This window comes from Saccopteryx leptura, chromosome 3, assembly GCF_036850995.1.
Source record: "Saccopteryx leptura isolate mSacLep1 chromosome 3, mSacLep1_pri_phased_curated, whole genome shotgun sequence".
Classification (NCBI taxonomy): domain Eukaryota; kingdom Metazoa; phylum Chordata; class Mammalia; order Chiroptera; family Emballonuridae; genus Saccopteryx; species Saccopteryx leptura.
In genome coordinates this window covers 364,863,445-364,887,076 of record NC_089505.1, presented here as the reverse complement: position 1 = coordinate 364,887,076, position 23,632 = coordinate 364,863,445, and the positions used below count along the sequence as shown (strand labels likewise).

The 23,632-nt window shown below is 51.5% G+C and overlaps 1 protein-coding gene across 1 annotated transcript in view; it reads left to right on the top strand.

The window, feature by feature from the left end:
• KCNQ3 (potassium voltage-gated channel subfamily Q member 3) overlaps positions 1–23,632 on the top strand; it is a 218,787-nt gene that overhangs the window by 191,191 nt on the left and 3,964 nt on the right. Inside the window, exons 9-14 of the mRNA XM_066379540.1 lie at positions 4,152–4,178; positions 12,277–12,479; positions 13,402–13,504; positions 15,568–15,699; positions 19,166–19,264; positions 22,641–22,725. Coding sequence (XP_066235637.1) covers positions 4,152–4,178; positions 12,277–12,479; positions 13,402–13,504; positions 15,568–15,699; positions 19,166–19,264; positions 22,641–22,725 — 649 coding nt within the window. The remainder of the gene's footprint in view (positions 1–4,151; positions 4,179–12,276; positions 12,480–13,401; positions 13,505–15,567; positions 15,700–19,165; positions 19,265–22,640; positions 22,726–23,632) is intronic.

The following is a 23,632-nucleotide window of genomic DNA, read 5'->3' as shown; positions in this document are numbered from 1 at the left end:
TCAGGGCATGACCGACCTGCCCTCCTGTGGGTGGGTCTGTATTGGTGCCTGTGGCCTTTCCGGCATCCTGGAGGACGTCCTTTGGGACAGCAGTTCCCTGTCTGGCCATGGGCCACAGTAGAGTCACCGGGATGCTTAACAAGTCCCGGCCCAGGCCACACTCCAGGGTGACTAATCAGGGAAGGGACCCAGGTGGAGGAAGCCGCAGGAGGGACCCTCTGGTGACCCAGATATGTCGTTTTGTGTTTTCAGAAAGGGGAAATGAAAAGGAAGGGAATAAAAATAAAAACCTCCTTCCAGGGCCAGCATGGTGAAAGAGCGAGATAAATTAATATTTATTACGTGTCCAGTATGTTCCGGTCCCCATGTTCATTGTTTCTTTTAATCCTCACAAGCACCCTACAGCCTAAGTCAGCGGTTCTCAAATGTAAGGTGCCTTCACCTGGAAGTGGGAGGTTGGGCGGATGCAGACGCGTTGGTGTGGCAGAAGTCCCCAGGGGATTCCGACACTGGCCCACGGTGCTCCACTGGAGACAGACCTCACAGTGGGTGTCACCTGGCACCTCTCACAGACGAGTGAGCTGGAGCTGATGGTGAAATGAGCTCAGCCAAGGTCAGCCACCTCCAGAGGCCCCCAGGCTGTGGTGTTTCAGCACGTGGGCTGCCAAACCAGACTGCTTCTTTCCCGGCTTAGATACTGCGGTCCTGAGCTCAGCCTTCTAAGCGCGTGGCTAGAATGCAGGGTTGCTTATAATATTCTTGAGTTAGGAAGGAAAGTGGAGGGAGCTTCGGCTTCACAGCTGGAGCTGGGACCTGCTCCGAAATGTGCTGTACCACGTGTCTTTAGACCTGGATTCTATTGACTCATTTCCCCCACATAAAACCCTCCCGTGGATGACCATGGCAAAGAGAGTAAGGTCCAAAATGTGAAAACATGACCGTGACCTATATGGCCTGAAAGATCAGGCCCGCACTTACCTCTCCCACCAGCCCTGCTGTAGTGTTCTATCACTCCTTAAGGTTCTAGTGGCATGGGACTCTTCCTCTTTGGGGCGTCCAGTCCACCAATATTTTTGAGCCCCTTGAATATGTTCAGCACTGGGGCCAGACCACAGAAAGAAGGTCCCAGGTATCTGTCTTGGGGAAGAATCTAACCTTGATCCTGAAGATGAAGAGAAGCCATGTGACCACAAAGTGACATGTGACCACAGCTCTGTGATTTAGGAAGATGACAGGAAGGAGATTGGAGGATGGATTGGACCAGCTCAAGATTTTAGTCAAAGAGATCAGATAGCAGATGATCGCAGGCTTCGGGGTAAGGGGCAATAAGGACTTAGACCAAGGTAAAAGCAGCAAGAGTGGGTAGGGAGAGGACCTGAAAGGGAACCAGTAAAGGGAGAATAACTCAGGGAGGGATGACTTGTGGAAGAGGTAAGGCGAGGAAGAGAAACAGGGCTTCGGTAAATGAGTGACAACGTTCGGGTTTACCAACTGTGTCTTCTTCCCTGTCATTAGACTTACTTGTACAAAAGATGACCTCTTAGGTTCCTTTTGATTCCAAAATTCTATCACCGCCATAATTGTTTCAGGTTTTGCATAGAATGAGTCTTCTTTGGGATAGCAAGAATCTTCTTAGAATGGGCAGGTGCCTTCCCCTTAAGAGAATAGAGTGACCTTGAACTCAAAAACAAGAACATGTACAACCACATTGAACACAAAACCAAGGCAGTTTCCATTTGCTGCGCATCCCAAGGTCTTGGCAACAGGCCCATTCCTTTGGGTGGACTTATTATAAACAAGGCATTGTCCTAGCTGTCAGAGACTTGGAGGAATCCATTGTGCTGCAGACAGCTGCGGTGATATGAAAACATCTTGAAAACTAAGAGAGAACATTTCTTTTTTTTTCTCTCAAGGACAAAAGTGTAAAGTCACCTAGCAACCATTCTGAAACAAGACAGTCCGTTGGGACTGTCTCACTTCCCAGGTTTAATGGCAGAGAACTAGTCCTGGTGTGTCCTCATCTGCTTCCTATGTTTTTTGTTTTTTATTTATGCTTTTTCCAAAAAAAAGTAACAACTTAATTGAGCTGCATTTCACATGCCATAAGAGGATTTTACATACCGTAGTGCTACTTATAAAGTGGACAGTTCTGCGGCCTCTTGCGTGTTCACATTGACACATGGCGGTTACTTCTGTCCCCCCAGCCCCGGCACCCATGCTGTTTTCTGTCTCTTCTGCCTATTCTGAGTATCTCATAGACACGTGATATCTTATACTCGGTGGCCTTTGCTGGAGAGAATATTTCACTTAGCTTGATGTTTTCACATTTCACCCGTGTTGTTACGTGTGTTGGATCTTGATTCTCTTTCACGGCTGAATAATATTCCATTTTCTCTGCCCCATTTTGCTTCTCCATTTATCAGTTAATGCACATTTGGGTTGTTTCCACTTTTGGGGCTATGATGCTGCCTTAAACATTTGGATGTGGATGCATGTTGTGAGGACATGTTTTCAGCTCCCTTGGATAGATACCTAAGATTTCAGTTGGCACCTCTGTGTTTCACTCCTGTGAAACTGCCCGACTCTTTCCCATGGTGGCTGCACTGTGTTCCATTCTTCCTGAAGACCCCAAAGGATGGCGCTGTGCCATCTGTCCCTGGGAGAGGTGCCAAGTCAGGGTTTTTAGTTCAGGGTCGCCCTTGGTTCATTTGCAAGGATCTATGTGTTTGGAGCTAAAAGTGATGGATGATGCTGTTCCTTTTTTATTTATTTTTTCCTACAATTTAAAGTTATAAACTCGTTGTTTTTGTTTTTGTATTTCTCTGAAGCTGGAAACGGGGAGAGACAGTCAGACAGACTCCCGCATGCGCCCGACCGGGATCCACCCGGCACGCCCACCAGGGGGGCGACGCTCTGCCCACCAGGGGGCGATGCTCTGCCCCTCCGGGGCGTCGCTCTGTTGCGACCAGAGCCACTCTAGGGCCTGGGGCAGAGGCCAAGGAGCTATCCCCAGCGCCCGGGCCATCTTTGCTCCAATGGAGCCTCAGCTGCGGGAGGGGAAGAGAGAGACAGAGAGGAAGGAGAGGGGGAGGGGTGGAGAAGCAGATGGGTGCCTCTCCTGTGTGCCCTGGCCGGGAATCGAACCCGGGACTTCTGCACGCCAGGCCGACACTCTACCACTGAGCCAACCGGCCAGGGCCTAAACTTGTTATTTTTGAATTGCAAAGAACCTCAGGAAGTTTCAAGTCCAAACCCAGTTTTATATGAGAAGAAACTGAGGTCCCCAGAAGTTCAAGAGCTTGTTCAAAGCCACACGTTGTGTTGGGGAGAGCTGCGAATCCTAGAACGTCAGTGCATTTTCTGTCCGGGCGCTTCAGGAGAAGACACGGGTCAGGGGCTGTGTGACCCGCCCACGGCCACACTGGAGCTGGATGTTGAGCTGACTCTGCTGCTTCCTGTGAGACTTTGAGCAATTTCCTTACATTCTCTGTGCCTCATTTTTCTCATCAGGAAAATGGGGAGGATACTAATACTTACTCTGTAGGGCTGTGGTGAGGATTAAATGAGTTAATAAAAGGCACTTAAAACAGTATCTGTCTGTTCATTCATTATTGCTCAGTAATATTTGCAATGATGACATCGACCATGATGATGATAGTGGTGACAGGAGTGTTGAGAGCCGCTAAGTTATGGAATTCCTGGCTCCCTGGTCTGTCCCCATCGCTGAACAAACCCCCTGAGCCCAGCACAAGGCCTGGGGCAGAGAAAGTGTGCAGTAACCATCTCCCGGATGCGTAAACGAAGGAATGGCTGCGAAGAACCTTGAATGCTCAGAGCCGCAGGGTCTGGGGTCTGGCCTGGGAAGCCCACCTCCTTCAGTGGTTCCCCTCCAGACTCACCATCTTGTCCTGGAGTTCCACTCTCTTCCTTTCCTCATCAGAAGGAGGCTTCGGGGCACACCTTGGAGAGGGGTTCTGCATAATTGACGCTTATTCGGGGCACACCTTGGAGAAGGGTTCTGAATAATTGACGCTTATTCGGGGCACACCTTGGAGAGGGGTTCTGGATAATTGACGCTTATTCAGGGCACACCTTGGAGAGGGGTTCTGGATAATTGACGCCTGTTTGTTCTCTCCCTCCTCTCCCTGTAGGAAGGAGCAGATGGAGGCAGCCGCCAGGTAGGTTTCTGACCATGAACTTCTTTCTTCCCACTCCTACTCTACTGTGTCGGACAGACAGCCCAGTTCCGTGTGGTGTAGGGCCCCTGGGCAGCCATGCTGGTCACAGATAAAAGAGATTTGGGACCACGCTTCCCTGTGCCATCTTCATGTTAGTTTATTCAGGGACACCTGTATAGTGACAACAGCAACAGCCACTTCCTGAGTTTCTCCCTGGGGCTGGGTTCTGTGCCTGGAGTCCTGCTTACGTTATCCCGTTTGGCCCTCACAACCGCTGTGTATCCTCAAGGCCTCATGTTTGGATTGGAGAGGTTGGGGCGCAGAGAGACTGAGTTATCCCCTCGGGATCACCCAGCTGAGTGGCAAGACCAAACTTCAGACTCGTGGCTCACACAGGGAAGACACCTATGAGATCCTCTCTGATGTCCCCTCCTCCAGCAGGACAGGCTCACTCCAAGTTACAGAGCCCATGAGCTCCCGGGGTTACTCAATCCAGGTCTCAGGACACCCAGTGGGTACACTCTCCCTCCTTTTCTTAGGACCAACAGGGTTTTAAGTCATGCAAATGTTGATACTGCAAGTCACTGAATCTACCTCTAGAATAGACAATGAACAGAATTCAGCCAAACTGAAAGATCCATGCAAAATGTCACTGTGCATGGACTAATTAAGGCCCAGATAGGTGCGTTTTGAGGATTACTGAAAAAGTGGATGGATGGATGGATGGATGGATGGAAAAACTCTATTCTACAAGTGTCGTAAACCCAACTTAAGTCACCTTGGACTACGAGGAAAATGTGATGGCTCAATATTCACCCGTAAGACACGGTGGGAACCCCTGGGAAACAAGGAACCGGGCCTTTGGGGTTTCTCTCCTTTCTTGTCTCTGCTTTTCCCTGTGCTCCACTCTTCCCGCTGACTCTCGCCATCCTGATAAAGCGCGGACGCAGGCAGCCCCGGGATCACACAGTTTCTCTTTGTCTTCACCCAGCGTCGCTTCGAAAATTCCCAGGGGAGCACTTAGGTTGGCCCAATCTGTGTCACACACACATACTTGGACAAGCTCTGTGGCTCAGAGAGTAAGCCCAACTCTGGGTCATGCGTTCACCTCTCAGAGTGAATGGATATGAGTTCACGATGACATGATTGGCAGCCCCCATTAGAGTCACTTGGTTGATGTTGGAAGAATCACTTCCCCAACCCAATCCGGTCCTCTACCTGAAGAATAGGGATGGGACATAGAATAGACAAAAACCATAGTTCTACCCATAAATTCTCAAATCTCTAAAAATAATAGTGCATTACAGAACATCAACGGGAAACCACACCAGGCTTCATTTATTCTATAGATCAGACCAGAAAAGACTGCTAGTTTGTGTTAGGGACATCATTTTAAGCACCAGTTCTAACCGCTCATTAGATGTACAGGACTGCTGTTGGTTAGGGGCGTTTGTTTGATAGAAAGTAGCATTTTCTGAATTTTTAAAACAGGTGACTGTGGTCAATAACTCTTTGCTTCAGCCCAATTCTTTACTTGGTACTTTCAAACAATTCAGTCTGAACAGCAGCCTTTGGGATGTTTCTCTGCGTTTGTCTTTGGAGAGAAAAGTGTGTTCTAGGGTGCTTCTGTATCTCCTGTCTTGTCCTATGGCCTTCCATTGCAGGGCTGTCAAAGTTAATAGATGGTCATTCTTTGGATCAGAGAATTCAGGTATAATGACTGTCATTTATAAAAGAAAGGCTTACTGTTTTCCAGGTATAGTTTTAAGCACATCTAGCCCTTGTAGCTACCCCCTGGGTAGAAACTATTTTTAGTCTCCATTTTACAGATGAGAAAATAGAGGTTCTAAGAGACGAGTGACTTGCACAAGGTCATAAAGCTAAGAACGTAGCAAGAGCGAGGCTGTGGACCCAGCTGGTCTGTCTTTGTAGTTCATGGCCCTGGCTGCTACTCTGATCCTCACACTGACTGGGAACACTTAACCTAATCCGTTGTTTTATTTCCTCCTGCCTTTTCTTGGCTCACGTCGCCAGGGTCCCTGCCGTGAGAGGGGACTGTGGAGGCAGGGAAAGGCTCAGAGCCAGGATCTACTATGGAGTGAAGAAGCATGTGGTCAGATGCTACAATTCACACTTGGCAGTCTCCCTGAGATATCAGGCACATGAAATTTGTCTCATCGGGTGATAGATGATGTTGGCAAGCCATCCCCTCCCATGCCCTCAAATCAATGACAGTTGAAGGTGTGCAGGGATTGAAAGCTCAATTAAGTCAAGCCCCTCATTTTACTAATGAGAAAATTGTTACCCAGAACAAAATAAGAGCCTTGGCCCAATCCCATGGCTATTAGTAATTTTTCTGCCGCCCAGACCCGGCAATGCTGGTGCCAGGGTGCGAGTAACCGAGATGCAGAGATGAGGCGGGGACCAACTCTGCTCAGCCTCAGAGCGATTCCCGCCATGTCCTAAGGGCTTAGTCTCAGTTTTCCTCTTGGAACATGGGGGGGGGGATTTATAGCACCCCATTCCCTCTGCTTTATGAACCAATCAAAAAACTAATACGGGAGTCTCCGTGAAGGATCAAAATACAGGCTGCTTGTGGTGGGTAAAGCAGATTGCCTGGGGGGGGGGGGGCACAGTGAGCTTCGTAACGCTCCCCACTGAGTCTGACCAAGTTTCAGATAAAAAGTCTGAATCATTTAGATAAAAGAAGGAATGAAGATTTTCCTAAGCCCCAGTCACGACATGTGGATAGGCTGGAAGGTGTGAAGTCCGGGAACTGCCCAGAGTTACGGCTGGACTTGCCTGGGGCGGAGGTCTGAGGCAGGAGCCCAGGACAGAACAACGTTGATTGTACTTCCCTGTCTCACATCCATTTGTTCCAGTTTTTCTGATTCATGCTTTAGAATTGTCTGTCAGGGACCCCAGTTTTCCAGGGAAATATGCTGTAAGTTCCAAGGAGGATTTTTCTGGCCCAGACGCGCAGCACCTCTAAGCACAAGGCCTGAATCGTGCACTGGAAATCCACATGGAGAAAGGCAGAGATGGATTTTGCATTTCAGGGGTGCACTTTGACTTGCATTTGATGACCCTTTGCAGGCTTAGATTTCAGACAACACAGTTAAGAAGTAAGCTGATCAGCCTGACCAGGCGGTGGCGCAGTGGATAGAGCGTCAGACTGGGAAGCCGAGGACCCAGGTTCGAGACCCCGAAGACGCCAGCTTGAGCGCGAGCTCATCTGGTGTGAGCGAAAACTCACCAGCTTGGACCCAAGGTCTCTGGCTGGAGCAAGGGGTTACTCGGTCTACTGAAGGCCCGCAGTCAAGGCACATATGAGAAAGCAATCAATGAACAACTAAGGTGTCGCAATGCGCAACAAAAAACTAGTGATTGATGCTTCTCATCTCTCTCCATTCCTGTCTGTCCGTCCCTGTCTATCCCTCTCTCTGACTCTCTCTCTGTCTCTGTAAAAAAAAAAGAAAAGAAAAGAAAAAAAAAGAAGTAAGCTGATCACCCACCACTGCAGGAAGAATTCCTCAAGCCTCTTTGAGGCGATGGCTGTGAGCAATTCAGAGCTGAGGTTCCTGACCTGTGCCGACGCATCTGGGTTTCTCATGCTGAGAGAGTGCGTCCCTTATAAACCGCCCTCCGTGACCAGTGGGGCAGTAAGGAGTGGACCTTGCCACAGCCATGGAGCCTGTGGGAGGTTGCAGCAAACCATTTAAACGCCAAACAACAAATCCTAAATGCAGCGCAGATAGAACCCAGAGAGTCCTCTCATTATCTTTCCAAGAGTCAGCATTTTAACTGAGATTTCCTGCCAAGACAGAGTGGCTGCCCTTCCTTCCTGTCTTGCTTAGTTTATTTGGAATGAAGTCCTCATAACCTTACCTCCTGCCGAGGTCAAGTTCAGTGACAGTGTGGAGTGTTGGAGACTAGGGTGAAGGAGTGATGTAAAATGATATTGAATGTCAACTGTGATAGAAAAATTTTTTAAATTGAAAGTACTGTAAAATAATGCATAAAACCCAAGAACTCATTTCAGTTCATTAAAAAAAAAAGGTCTCTTTATTTTGTGGCCCAGGAAATTTTATCCATCCTTTTCACACATCATTAGCCTTCTATTGCTGATGTAGGAAGAGGATTATTTTCCGAGAAAATGATGACAGCCAGCATTTCTTGAAGGCTTCCGGCCTCCCAGACAGAGGCTCAGCGTTCTACTTGCATTCCCATTTAACCCTTAGTCAGCTGTGTGCAGCAATGACTGATTGGCATCCTTGTATATGAAGGGAAGTGGGGGACCAGAGAGAATGAGTCCGGTGTCCCAGGGCACATCCTTCTCGGGAAGTTTCCACCCCGGCTGCCGCTGCCCGGCGCCCACGGCTTCCGCCACTGCCCTGCGTGTCAGAATGCGCTGAGCAGTGTGTGTGGGGGGCCCAGGGGTGACTGGGCAGCGTCTCTGCTTTGTTCAGACTGCGTGATCCAGGTGGGCGGGCCACCGTGGGAATGTGCCATCTCCACACAGCGTGAAAAATTCAATAACAGAGAAAGCACAGCATGGCTTTGGAGCAAGGCTGGGTGTGTCATTTCTAGGGTGGGGGACACTCAGGAGGTTTGAAAGGGCAGTTGGGATCGAGATCAGCTGGGAAGGTGAGAAAGGGCATGACAAGCTGTAGGACCTGTGTGAGCCCAGCCGTGCAGGAGGAGACCTGGGGACAGGCCAGGGGCGTGGTGGGCATAGAATGACAGACCCTCAAGACACGGAGGCAGGGGCCAAGGCGAAGGGGGCCGGAGAAGCGATGGACTCAAGCCCCCCTCTTACTTGCTCGCAGTCAGCAAAGTCTTCCGTGGGAGTGCGGTCAAGCTCCTGACTTGTCCGGTATTTGTCACCCACGGACCCTGATGTAGTATTCTCTGTCCTGTTGGTCATCCGTCTAGTTCTGGTGCGGAAGGCAGCTTGGAAAGCCGTAGCCTCAGGTCAGGGACAATGGAGCTCTGCGAGTCTTGGCGTTCCTCTGAATTCAGGGGGCAGGTTATTAAGGGAACAGTGTTGGCCGAGAGCAGTCCAGGGTTAACCAAGGTGCGGCACATGCTTGCTCATACTCTGCGTGTCCTCAGCCAGGCCGGAGGCACACAGGTGACAGGTGTTGTCACCACGCACAGTGCTCCCAGGCCTCCAGGGAGCAGGTGCTGTTAGACTCCCCAACCCGGCCGGGCCTGGGGCTCAGAGGGTGGAGGGCACCTGCTTGGGAGTGGTGTTCCGGCCTCCTCTGCAGCGCCAGCATGGCCCCTCACCGCACAGCCCCTCACTGACCTCACCATTCACACCGCACGGCCCCTCAGTAACCTCACCAACCTCACCGCACAGCCCCTCACTGACCTCACCATTCACACCGCACGGCCCCTCAGTAACCTCACCAACCTCACCGCACAGCCCCGCACTGACCTCACCATTCACACCGCACGGCCCCTCAGTAACCTCACCAACCTCACCGCACAGCCCCTCACTGACCTCACCATTCACACCGCACGGCCCCTCGGTAACCTCACCAACCTCACCACACAGCACCGCACTGACCTCACCATTCACACCGCACGGCCCCTCGGTAACCTCACCAACCTCACCGCACAGCACCTCACTGACCTCACCATTCACACCGCACGGCCCCTCAGTAACCTCACCAACCTCACCGCACAGCCCCTCACTGACCTCACCATTCACACCGCACGGCCCCTCGGTAACCTCACCAACCTCACCGCACAGCACCGCACTGACCTCACCATTCACACCGCACGGCCCCTCGGTAACCTCACCAACCTCACCGCACAGCCCCGCACTGACCTCACCACACCACACTGCATGGCACCTCAGTAACCTCACCGCACAGCCCCTCACTGACCTCACCATTCACACCGCACAGCCCCTCAGTAACCTCACCAACCTCACCGCACAGCCCCGCACTGACCTCACCACACCACACTGCATGGCACCGCACTACTCAGCACCACAGGGCACCTCATGGCAAAGACTGGCAGCCGTTCCTGGCGCTGAGCACCTGACTGCCATAACCAGACACTCTTTAGAAACACTCTTTTGTCTCCATTCAATGTGGAGCTGACTCAACAGCCCACATTAGTGCTCTCATATATTTTCTCCACAAGTGTGTGGTGTCGAGCCGGTGTGGGCAACAGAGAGGAAGCCACTGAACTGAGTACAATGTGCAGCGTGGCTTCTCTGTGCTGTGTAGCACACGGGAAGGACTTCATTCCTCGTGCCCACTAGGGTGAGGGGTGCAGGCGGAGAAATAGAAGGACGAAGGTAATAGTTATAGAGCAGCCGCTGTGTGCTGGGCTCTGTGCCAAGTCCTTAACCAACACCATCTCTCAGCAAGTAGGTGAAGCGAGAGAGCCTCTCCCTATTTTAAAGATGAGGTAACAGACTCAGGGATGTGCCCAAGGCCACCTCGGTGGTGAAGGGTAGAGCTGGACTGCAAGGCAGAGCTGGTTTTTACAACAGGGCAGCTTTACGTTGGACTTATTAACTGTGTTTTGTTTTGTTTTGTTTTATGCCAAGAACACTTTGGGTGGTAGGATGAAATCCAGGGACCCTTTCTCAGAATAATAGATTTGAATTCATAAATATACAGCTCACAGAAATTAGAGGATATTTCAAAATGAATATGAAGTGATAAAAAAAGAAGCATTTGATTTTTTTTATTAAACAAGAACATCAGAAAAGCAAACAACAAATCGAAGAAAGTTGTTTGATTATGCAAATGAGATGCAAAACCAACTGTTATTTCACTGGTGAACATGCACTGTACAAAAGGCTGAAAGTACAGGAGTGTCTGCACGGTCCCTGACCCCCTAATTTTTGTGAGCAGTGTAAACTGTATGTAGTTAGGAAAACTAATGACAATGGACCCTTGAATAATACGGAGGTTGGGGCGCTGACCCCCACAGTCTAAAATCTACGTGTAATTTTTGACTCCCCAAAAATGTAATTACAGTCGTGCTTGGTACGCCCAGGCACTGGCTCTAGGCCCCGGCGGATACCACAATACACCAATGGCCAAGTGCCCTAGGTAAGCGAGCAAAGACCACTGCGTACAGAGGGCCCACCGTGTCCATGGGCCTCCAAGTGCAGCATGGAAATCCTGTCTTTATCCTCAGTTGGTTGAATCTATGGATGTAAAGCCAAGGGGTACAGAGGGTCAACTGTATATTTATTCTTCAACATCTACTCTAAGTGAACCTGTGTAGTGAAACCCATGTTCAAGGGTCAACACTGAATCAAAACGTGACTAGGAGGATATTGAAACATTTGAGATGGGGTCATGGATGTGCTTTTCTGTGACAGATCTAATGGCAGGACCCTGGTGGCAGGTTGAACGCCACCATAACTCTAAAACTGACAAGCCTAGCAGTGCTTGGAGGTGGAAAGTCACAGAATATGTCGTGTATTCAGTCTATCGCGGGGGCTTATTACCTATATTCTGAATAGGAAGAAGTGCTAAATCTCAGTTACATGGTATCAAGTTAAAGGAGCAGTGTTGTCTCCATCCGAGCTCATGGATGCCCCCCTAAATCCGACCCATGGGGGTGGGCGTGCCTGTGGACACCAGGTTAGGTTACCTGCTTTATGTCATTTATGAGACTTAAGTTTGCCCTAGGAACATTTGATGAGGCTTTCCCCGTGTAAGTCCCTACCTGGGCAGCATGGAGTGGTCCGAAGGGCAGTGACTGATGCCCAGGGGGTCGGTAGGGATGGAGAAGTATTGAGGCTTTGCTGCAGGTGTGGGCGAGCTAGCATCTGACATTTAAGCTTTGCGTAAGCACAGGAGGAACTTGATGTCCAGAGGCGTTAAGAAACGTGCCCGAGGTGTAACAGCCAGCAAATGGGCGAGCTAGGATTTGAACCCAGCCCCGCCCCATCCGAGCTGCTCCTGCCGGGTTAGCGTGGAGGGCGCCCGCCCCGCGCGCGCGCGCGCGCGTGCGCGTGCGCGGAGGAGGATGTGTCGGTCTTGATGGAGAGGGACGGGGAGTTTTACGAGAGCCTGCACTCAAGGAGGAAAATTGTTCACTTTTGCTTATTTTTTAGCCAAAAGCTGGGTCTCTTGGATCGGGTTCGCCTTTCTAATCCTCGTGGTAGCAATACTAAAGGAAAGCTATTTACCCCTCTGAATGTAGATGCCATAGAAGAAAGTCCTTCTAAAGAACCAAAGCCTGTTGGCTTAAACAATAAAGAGCGTTTCCGCACCGCCTTCCGCATGAAAGCCTACGCTTTCTGGCAGAGTTCCGAAGGTAAGGCCGCTCTTCTCCCCGCCCGGGGACGCCATGCCTGCCTCCCCCAGCCCCTTTCCTTCCTCCTGCCCTCTCTCCCCCACTGAAGGACCTTCCAGTCTGCAAAGTAACCCGTTCCCCACCCTCCCTGAGCCAGCTTCTCACTTCCTCCTGTCAGCATCCCGGGGCTGGAGGCACCTGTGACTTATCCCCACCACTCACAGGGCAGGGGCTGCCGGTAGCTGTCCTCCCGGGCCACGGTCACTGTGTTCGTCTGTGCAGACCCGTCAGGGAGCTCTGGGACCTGTCACCGTGGTCCCTTGGGTGGCAGTGATGAGTGCACGGCCATGGAGGTTGACGGGAAGGATGGAGAGGGGCCAGGTGCAGAGGGACCTGGAGACCCCGGGGCCTGAGCCCCCCAGGGGTTGGGAAGATGTGTCAGAAGAGCAGCAGCACCCTTGGAGGGCTGCAGGAGCAAGACCTCTGTGTTCCCCGCCCACAATGAAAACAGGAGAAGCAGGGCTCAGAAAGTGACCTCCCCCAAGGTCACCAGGACAGTGACTTGAAAGGGCAAGAATCTGAACTGATGCCAGCATGTGTGCCTGTTGCTGCCTCCAAGGGGCCCCTCTGGAACCCCAGATCTCACGTTGCTCCCCTCCAGGGTTTCTCCCCCAACCGGCAGTCCCAGACTGCGGGCACTGGCCTCGGACTCCTGGGTGAGAGGAGGGGGATGCTGGGAAAGGCCCAGTGACGTCACTGCCGGAGGGCGCTGCAGGGGCTCCTGGAGGGGGTGACAAGGCCGCGGAGGTTGAGCTGGGCGCTGCAGGGGCTCCTGGAGGGGACAAGGCCCCGGGGGTTGAGCTGGGGAGACTGCGACCGAACGAGGACCCTGAGCCTTTCCAAGTGCTGGGGCCTGCCGTTGACACGTGTGTCTCCCTCCCAGAGGCCGGGACGGGCGATCCCATGGCGGAAGAAAGGGACTACGGGAGTGACCTCCTCGTCGAAGACATGATCCCCACCCTGAAGGCCGCCATCCGCGCTGTCAGGTGAGGCCTGCCCCCGCCTGCGGGCCTCCCCAGGCCCTGGCTCAACTCCGTAGGACATGGCTTTGTAAAGCGCTCTGGGCTTTGGGCAGGTGACCCCGGAGGCAGATGGACAGAGTGTGTCAGTACTCCATGGGGACCGCTGCCTAAAGAAAAATTATTTGTACATCAGCAAGTCATCCTGGGCGACTCTTGCTGTCCTGTTCATAGAGACGCTTCCACTGGCTCCTGACAACATTTTCAACTGTCACACTCCCGCCTGACTCCAGCCTCCATTTGTTTTAATGGTTTGGGGAGGGGGGGTGCAGTTGACATGAAGCTTTCTTTCTAGATAGACCTGTTACTCAAAATAGCGTTTCTTCTGCCTTCATCTACAGAGCACTTTTTAAATTAGACTTTTTAACAAGATAATCAATTGCAGGAATTTTTATTTTTTATTTTTATTTTTTGGTCTCTATCCAACAAGACTATAGTTTCTCCTGCTTATTTATTTCTTTAAAACTCTATAAGAAAATAAACATATGCCAGTCCTTGAAGAAAACTTTGATTGAGATATGGGCTTATAAGAAGTCCACTATAGTGGCAGTGAATTCTAGAAACTAGGTTGGTTCCCCAAGAACTAGTCATGGTATTTCAGCAAGGTTCCCAGCCCAGTCGATCAGAAAAACAGCAGTGCTGTAACATGTGGACCTCAGCTAAGCCACTGACCTGCTTTCTCGTAACACCACAGTGTACAACATGACAGGAATCCGGCTGGATGAAACACAGTCTCCTGACTTCGTACCTGGCTGAATGATCTCATTCAGAGAAAACCCGGGGATGACTCTGTGTCCGCCTGGAGGGATGTCCCTGCTGGGATGCTGCTGCCCTGTCCTTTTGAGCATGTTCATTGAGGTCCTAGTGCAGGGCGGGCCAGCATTTTCTGTAAGGAGCCAAACAGGAAACACTTTAGGCTTCGTGGTCCATAGGTCGCTGTTGCACGTACTCAGCTCTGACTTTGTCGCACCGTAGACGGTGCATAAATGAATGGCTGTGGCTGTGCTCCAACATTATGTTACTTTAAAAAACAGGCAGCAGGCCAGGTCCAGGGGTTGAGCCCTATTTTGCTGACACCTATCTCAGATGGAGCTGGGCAAAAGGCAAGCGATAAAATGACACAAGGTTGGAAAGGCTGACAAGTTAACTGGATGGTTTCATCAAGACACCAAAATCTCATCCAGAGGCTGGAGCCATGGGCTAGGACAAACGGAACGGACTTTGAACGCACCGTTTAAAAAGGCCCGAGCAAGTCCGAGGCAGGAGGACCTAGGGTCGGCGGGGTTTCCTGTCGCTGACCTGAGTTGAGCAGTTTTAGGTGAACCGTGCTCAGCGGGAGTTGACCCCAGCATGGGGTTTTCTGGGATCATTCACCATCTGGGGTGACTATGCGGGCTCCCAGGAAGATGGAGGTGAAGATTCTGGGTATCTCCCTTTACTAAAAGCCTGAGAAAACGTGGAGGAACAGAAGCTGGTTTCTCTTTAAAGGCACTTACAAGCCAAAGAATTAAAGAGAATGTTCAGGAAGAGAAATGCCAGGGGTCCTCAGGTAGACAGCAGCAGCGTGACATAGTCACCTGTGGGCCTTGTCGTCACTCAGACCTGGGTTTGTGGAAAGCTCTGACACTGTTAGCACATTATTAGGCCCCGAGAGGAGGGTGAGGCTCTCTGGGGCCGCAGTCTCACCATCTACAAGTCGCTCTATTAGCAGATTGTTCATCAAGTACTCAGCTCAGTGTCTGTAATGAGCACCCAGTAAAGGTTAGCTCTTCCTGCTGCTTTGATGTCCTTGTGATGCAAATGGTTGAAGGGAGGTGGTCACAAGAAGAGGTTCTAACCGGCCTGTTCCATGTGGTTCGAGAGGCCAGAACCAGGACCGGGAATCAGAACTTCTCCCCATCAGGCCCTTTTCTCTTTGGTTTTCTCTTTGGTGTTTTTCTCCCCCTCCACACCTGCGTTTGCTAGTCTTCAATTAGAGTTTCCGGCGGTCTCTACCCATGATGTACACTTGTCTCTGCTTCACCTTCCAGAATTTTACAATTCCGTCTCTATAAAAAAAAATTCAAGGAGACCTTGAGGCCTTACGACGTGAAGGACGTGATTGAGCAGTACTCTGCAGGCCACCTCGACATGCTCACCAGGATCAAGTACCTTCAGACGCGGTAAGGGGGCCACACCTGGGAGTCGCGTGTTCTCCTGACCGCTAAGGGGGCAAAGCCGGGTGAGCCTTAGGGGAAGGGGGAGGCCTTCAGAAAGAATCCAAAGCGCAGGGGAGAAATTTTAACAACACGTACGTCCATCAAACACTGTGGATGTCAGAGCCAGCCAGCGCCAGGCCAGGCAGGCTGACAGGAAGCTCTGTGTCATTGACATGGCCAAGGTCAACACCCTGACCAGGCCTCAGGCCAAGAAGGCCTATGTCTGACTGGCCCCTGACTAGGATGCTTTGGATGCTACCAACAAAATTGGAATCATCCAAACGGAGTCCAGTTGGCTAACTCTAAATTTTTCACTGTATTGAAAAAAAATGCACATCCGGCATTATAAACAATACTAGCAAAGATACAGAAACAGCAGCAGCAGTGCCCAAGTAACTGCCACCGTTTTTATTGACCACCTGGGTGCTCTACCGATACGTGTCTGATCCTGTAAGGTAGTGCATTCTAGGTGCCATTTTAGCAGTGAGAAAAGCAACGCTCCAAGGGCGAAGGACTTACCCAGAACTACCCAGCTAGTAGGTGGCAGAGCTGGAAAGGCCAAACCCTGTTTGACTGGTCACGTAGCTTCCATTCTCTGTAATAGCCACATCTTCTTAGTTATAAAATAATGATCAAGGAAAAAACGATACCTGCTTTCATTCAAGTCATGTACCCCTCCAGGGACTTTCGAAAGATATATCTAATGAGGTGAAAAAATTATATGATCTGTGAATATATTCATAATATGATTACTAATAAAACACTCGCATAGCTTGACCAGGCAGTAGCACAGTGGATAGAGCATTGGCCTGGGATGCTTGCTGAAGATCTAGGTTCAAAACCCCAAGGTCCCTGGCTTGAGCGCGGGCTCACTAGCTTGAGTGTGGGGTCACCGGCTTGAGTGTGAGATCACAGACATGACCTCATGGTCGCTGGCTTAAGTCCAAAGGTCACTGGCCTGAAGCCCAAGGTCACTAGCTTGAGCAAAGGGTCATTCACTCTGCTGGATCCCCCACTGCCCCCGGGTCAAGGCACATATGACAAAGTAATCAATTAACAACTAAGATGCAGCAATGAAGAATTAATGCTTCTCATCTCTCTCCCTTCCTGTCTCTCTCTCTGGCTTAAAAAAAGAAAAAAGAAAAATATACTCATAAATATACACACTTATGCATGTATATATGTTTATGTATGATTATATATGTAAATATATATTTATATGTACATAGACATATATTTGTGTACATAAAGTGTGTGTGTGTGTATGTGTGTGTGTGTATATATCCTGCCTAGAGCTTGTGAGGATATTAAGTAATACAGTGTCTCCATAAAGTCACGGTGCACTTATGACCAGTCACAGGAAAGCAACAAAAGACGATAGAAATGTGAAATCTGCACCAAATAAAAGGAAAACCCTCCCAGTTTCTGGAGGATAATGTGGCAGCATGTGCGCATGCGCAGATGATGACATAACATCGTGTATACAGCGGAGCAGCCCACAGCCATGCCAGTCGAGATGTGGACGGTACAGAGGAAAGTTCAGTGTGTTCTGTGGCTTGCTAAATTCGAATCCATGACCAAAGTGCAACGTGAATATCGGCGCGTTTATAACGAAGCGCCACCACATAGGAATGACATTACTCAGTGGGATAAGCAGTTGAAGGAAACGGGCAGTTTGGTGGAGAAACCCCGTTCTGGTAGGCCATCAGTCAGTGACGAGTCTGTAGAGGCTATACAGAATAGCTACCTAAGGAGCCCTAAAAAATCTGTGCGTGAGCCCACATCGAACTGCACTGAATAGGTATGAAACTGGGAGAGTTTTCCTTTTATTTGGTGCAGATTTCACATTTCTATTGTCTTTTGTTGCTTTCCTGTAACTAGTCAAAAGTGCACCATGACTTTACGGACACATTGTATATATTTACGATATGATCACAAAAACATACGTACATTTACTCAGCAATGCACACACACCGTGTATTCCCCCATCAGGGGCCCAGAGAGGAGGAGTAGGCCGACTGCTTTCAAAGGGTTACAGTGACTGGATACTACGTGATGAGTCCATGTGTGTTTTTTTCCCTACTTAGATTTATTGAATCTTTAATGAATCGTAATTTTTTTTTTTAAGAAAACCATTTAAAAATAAAGAAAAATAGGCTGTCAGGAGTCATAGATGCGACTTCAGGACACCAAAGTCCTATTTGAAGCTCATTCTCTGACTCACGTTGAAATGGACATGAGGTCCCCTCTGGACTTCAGTCCCCTCATCAGAGTGAGGTTTCCCCACTGGGGTGTCCTGCAGCGTCCCTAGGACTGTCACGTTTAATGAGTGAGAAGTTAACCCTGCCGTTGGGTTGGAGGGATGCTTGTGAACGTGGAACTGAGCTGTGACTTCCTAGCACAGGGGCAGGCACACAGCCAGTACTTGATGCCTGCTTTACAAACGGCCTGCGAACGAGCGCTGAGCCTAACCTGCTGCTGCTCATGCAGATACGGCCCTGTGGGAGACCAGGGGACCGTGACATCCAGGACGTGCCCGGCTCCGGAATATCAGCCCATCTTAACGTAGAGAGGACCTGTACACTGTCAGTGTTTTTTATCTTTATCTGTCAAATGTGTTTCCATGAGTCATAGCTGAAGGCTGACTGGCTGGATGATGAATTGCACGTCCCAGCTACACTGATTAACATTCGAGTTGGCCAGCGAGACCGGCAGGGCGGGTCTAGTATATGGTGGTGTCAACAGCGGAACAGCTGGGTTTGCAGAGACCCAGTGAGTGATGACTGTGCTGGGTGCGTGGTCTTTGTGGTCCCGGGCATGTGATGGGCCTTCGAGGCTGCTCCCACACCCTGTCCCTGCTCAGCTTTGCAGCCCGACGGGCACACGTGTCTCCTGTTGTGTTCGAAGCTGCCCAGATGGGCAGCTGGTGCGTCACGCCACAAAGGAAGCAGGGTATGGCTGGTGTCAGGTCCGGGCCTCTGGTGGCTGGAGAAGCCTGCCAGAAGCCAGGCAGCCAAGAGCCGTACAGCTAAGAACAGAGCCGAGGGGTTAGCAGGAAAAACGCCCCAACTGGATGGCTGGGGAGGAATAGATGAGCTGGAAGACCAGATAAGCTTGCAGCACACGTGACATTTCCTATGAAAAATAAGGAGATGCCACTTTCACCTGGCTCAGGGATTTTGGCTGCCTCTCCCCTGGGATGTGGAGATGCCCTCAGCACCACCGGACCGAGAAAGGATAATACGTTGAGATGATAAATTCTCTTTCTCCCGGCCGTTGTTTCTCTTCCCCTCTCCCTCTGTGTTTTGCCGTTTAATTCTGTATTCCAAACCCATACCTGACTAAAGAGGGACTAGAAAGAATCGCTTTCCTCTCTGTGCATGTAAAGCTCTCGGTCATTTAATCCACCCCATTGTGTGTTCTCTTCCAGAATAGATATGATTTTCACCCCTGGACCACCATCTACTCCAAAACATAAGAAGTCTCAGAAAGGGGCGGCATTCACCTACCCCTCCCAGCAGTCTCCCAGGTGGGTTCCGTGGACATTGACCGACGGACAGTGTGGGGTCACAGCCAGCGGAGCGTCCCCCCGCCCCAAGGGAACCCCCAAGCCTCAGGGGTTCCTTTAAGGTCGGGTGAGGTTGCCAGGCCCCCAGAGAAAATGGAGAGGAAGAGTTGGAAGCCTCTGACTTGTGGCCATTTGAAAGGTTTCTATGCAAAAAACTTACCTCCCCTCTACCCAGACCATGTGGGTGCCACATTTTTTTATGGTTATTGAAAATGAAAATAGTGGTTTCTTTTTTATAAAATAAGAGGATTTTTTAAGGGTATTTATTGGAGCCGACAGAATACTTCCTATTCACAGAGCCCAGGGCATTCCTGGTCGTCTGTGTCAGCTTGTGCATAGGCTCCGTGACTGAGCGATCCTCACCGCAGAACAAAGCTAGGAAGGACATTGGTGTCAGCCCCCCCACCCCCACATTGTAGCAGGCGGAGCTCTGCCCCTCAGCAGAGATGCTCTGCTCTACCCAAGCAGGCGGACAGCTGCCCTCCTGCAGGTCCGGATGAACATAGAGCGTCCCTTTAGAAAGTCCACTGCCTGAATTTACTCTGCTTCTTTTTCATTTTCCATTTATTGGGGGTGACATTGGTTACTAACATTGTATGTTTCAAGTGGACAATTCTATAATAAATCGTTTGTAAAGTGCATTGTGTGCTCGCCACCCCACGTCTAGTCTCCCTCCATCACCATCAGTTTGACCCCCTTCCCTCTCTCCTTCTCCCCCCACCCTCCTTCCCCTCTGGTAGCCACCACTCTGTTGTCTGTGTCTGTTTAGTTGTCGCTTTCTGTTTTATAGTCCAGTATGAGTGACCTCGTGTAGTCCTGGTCCTGGTTTTGCTTAGCGTGATGCTCTGCAGACCATGTTGTCACAGAGGGCAGTATTTCATCCTTTTGTGTAGCTGAGCAGTGTTCCATTGTACATAGGTGCCTTGACGTGGTCATCCATCGAAGGGCGCGTAGGTTGTTTCCTCGTCTTGGCTACCATGTTCATTGAATTTACACGTCTTTATTCCCAAGTGGCGTCAAGGCAGACAGCATGAATGGGTGAGGGAGTAAAGCATGAGAAATACTAGGCACCCGGTAATCATACGGCTCCTTGATATAAAGAAAGCGAGAGCGTAACCATGATGATAAAGACTTCGGCTCTTCGGCGTCAGTCTTGGGGATAGGACAGGAACTGGTAGACTGTGGGCACCCCTAGGGGGCACGTGCCCCGTCAGAAGGAGGAAACTGTCACTCTGTTCTGTTGTTGTTAATTTTAGAAATGAAGCTCCCCTGTTTCCAGATAGTCTGTTTTTCAGAAGCCCATGATCCACGTTTTCTGAGATCCCGTGTTTGAGGTGGCTCGAAGGTTTTAAAACCCCGTGCAGGATAAGAAAAACCCTGGGGGGCCGGGTGAAGCCCGCGGGCCAGCCACCGGGTTTTAACATGTGCTTTACTTCGGGACTGCTCACCATGGGACAGACGGGCCCAGCAGGAGCCAGCAGCCTGGGGGGGGGGGGGCATCAGCTCCCTAGGGAGCGGTTTGCGTCAGAGGTTTGGAGCACGAGTGTGGCTCCCCTGCAGCTGCTCCTCCGTGGACCGCAGCAGCCCCGAGACGAGCCGGCACGTGGGCGGCTATTCCCCGTGCGTCACCGGAGAGCACCCGGCTCAGTCCCGTTCCCACCAGCGTCCCCTCCACGCCGTTTTCTAGATCAGCGTCTGTTTTCCACTCTTGATGAAATGGGACTGATGAAACACTGACCCCGTCCCCACGGTACCGGGCTCCAGAGATGAGACCCCCCCTTCCCCGTGCCCCACCCCAGGCACACTGAGGTGGACACTCCTCCAGAGATGAGACCCCCCTTCCCCGTGCCCCACCCCAGGCACACTGAGGTAGACCCCCCTTCCCCGTGCCCCACCCCAGGCACACTGAGGTAGACCCCCCTTCCCCGTGCCCCACCCCAGGCACACTGAGGTAGACCCCCCTTCCCCGTGCCCCACCCCAGGCACACTGAGGTGGACACTCCTCCAGAGATGAGACCCCCCCTTCCCCGTGCCCCACCCCAGGCACACTGAGGTGGACACTCCCTTCCCCGTGCCCCACCCCAGGCACACTGAGGTGGACACTCCTCCAGAGATGAGACCCCCCTTCCCCGTGCCCCACCCCAGGCACACTGAGGTGGACACTCCTCCAGAGATGAGACCCCCCCTTCCCCGTGCCCCACCCCAGGCACACTGAGGTAGACCCCCCCTTCCCCGTGCCCCACCCCAGGCACACTGAGGTAGACCCCCCCTTCCCCGTGCCCCACCCCAGGCACACTGAGGTAGACACTCCTCCAGAGATGAGACCCCCCTTCCCCGTGCCCCACCCCAGGCACACTGAGGTGGACACTCCTCCAGAGATGAGACCCCCCCTTCCCCGTGCCCCACCCCAGGCACACTGAGGTGGACACTCCTCCAGAGATGAGACCCCCCCCTTCCCCGTGCCCCACCCCAGGCACACTGAGGTAGACACTCCTCCAGAGATGAGACCCCCCTTCCCCGTGCCCCACCCCAGGCACACTGAGGTAGACCCCCCTTCCCCGTGCCCCACCCCAGGCACACTGAGGTAGACCCCCCTTCCCCGTGCCCCACCCCAGGCACACTGAGGTAGACCCCCCTTCCCCGTGCCCCACCCCAGGCACACTGAGGTGGACACTCCTCCAGAGATGAGACCCCCCCTTCCCCGTGCCCCACCCCAGGCACACTGAGGTGGACACTCCTCCAGAGATGAGACCCCCCCTTCCCCGTGCCCCACCCCAGGCACACTGAGGTAGACACCCCCTTCCCCGTGCCCCACCCCAGGCACACTGAGGTGGACACTCCTCCAGAGATGAGACCCCCCTTCCCCGTGCCCCACCCCAGGCACACTGAGGTGGACACTCCTCCAGAGATGAGACCCCCCTTCCCCGTGCCCCACCCCAGGCACACTGAGGTGGACACTCCTCCAGAGATGAGACCCCCCTTCCCCGTGCCCCACCCCAGGCACACTGAGGTAGACCCCCCTTCCCCGTGCCCCACCCCAGGCACACTGAGGTAGACACTCCTCCAGAGATGAGATCCCCCCTTCCCCGTGCCCCACCCCAGGCACACTGAGGTAGACACTCCTAACCGGTCGTCTGAGACCCAAGCAAAGGAATTCATTTCAGGAACCGCACACTCTGGGCACACGTGCCTCTAGAACTGGGTGGCCTCTTCCAGGCTGCGTGAGGACGAGCCTGGGAATGATGGCTCCAGGGACCACGCCTGCCGTGCTGCTGGCCAGGCAGAGCGAAGACAGGGCTGGCGTACCCACCTCACAGGGCTGTCGGCTCTTTCCTAGGAACGAACCGTATGTAGCCAGAGCATCCACATCAGAAACCGAAGACCAGAGCATGATGGGGAAGTTTGTGAAAGTCGAGAGACAGGTAGGTAGGTCTTTCCTTGCCCTCACCAAAAAACCAGTATATAAAACTTATTTCCAAATGCCACTTTCTCCTGTAGGTCAGTGACATATGTGAATTATCTGCCATTCCATAAAAGAATGTGGAAAAACTCAGTCGCTGACGGGGCTCGTACCGGCTGGGCCTCAGTAGCCTGTCTATAAAATGGGGATTTTAATACTTCCTAAGGTGGCTGTGATATGAAATGAGCTGATACATGTAAATGACCGAGCGTCGTAGCTGGCGTACGGCGGGCACTGAACAACCAGTAACTACCATTCCCGTGTGCCTCACAGTGTCCCCTGCTCCCCCATCCCCACCTCCCTCAGCCGAGTGCGCCTGACTTTACACTGGGTAGGTGGCACCGTCAGTGTCCGTTAGGATTCCTGTCTGTCCTTTTCTTTTATTCATAGCCCGAAATTGGATCGGTGCAGGGGAGGCGGGAGTCCAAGTCAGTCATTATTCTTTCCTGGTCTATCAAGAATATCATATTTCATTTTTAAATTTTAATTCACAAATACCGGTTATATATATTTTTTAAATCTCAGCTCTTCTGTTCACCAGCTCTGTGACTTCTGACAAGTTACTTTGTCTGTCACTGCCTCTGTTTCCTCACCTGCAAACTGGAGGTGATAATAGTATTCACTTCACAGGGTTGTGGTGAACAACTAAATAAGGTTATGTCTTTAAAGTGGGTGATGCAGAGTCAAGATGCTCACAAACTGCTGTGTGCATACGTACTCATTACTCTCAAGGCTCCGATACAGTCTCAGCCATTACCTAGTTATGCACTTTGTATCGTCCTCTGTTAGAGGGGGTGGTATACCTGCTTGCAGTGCTTGCTGGTGAGTATGACCTGTGTGGGAGCAAGCATCTCTCTCTCTCTCTCTCT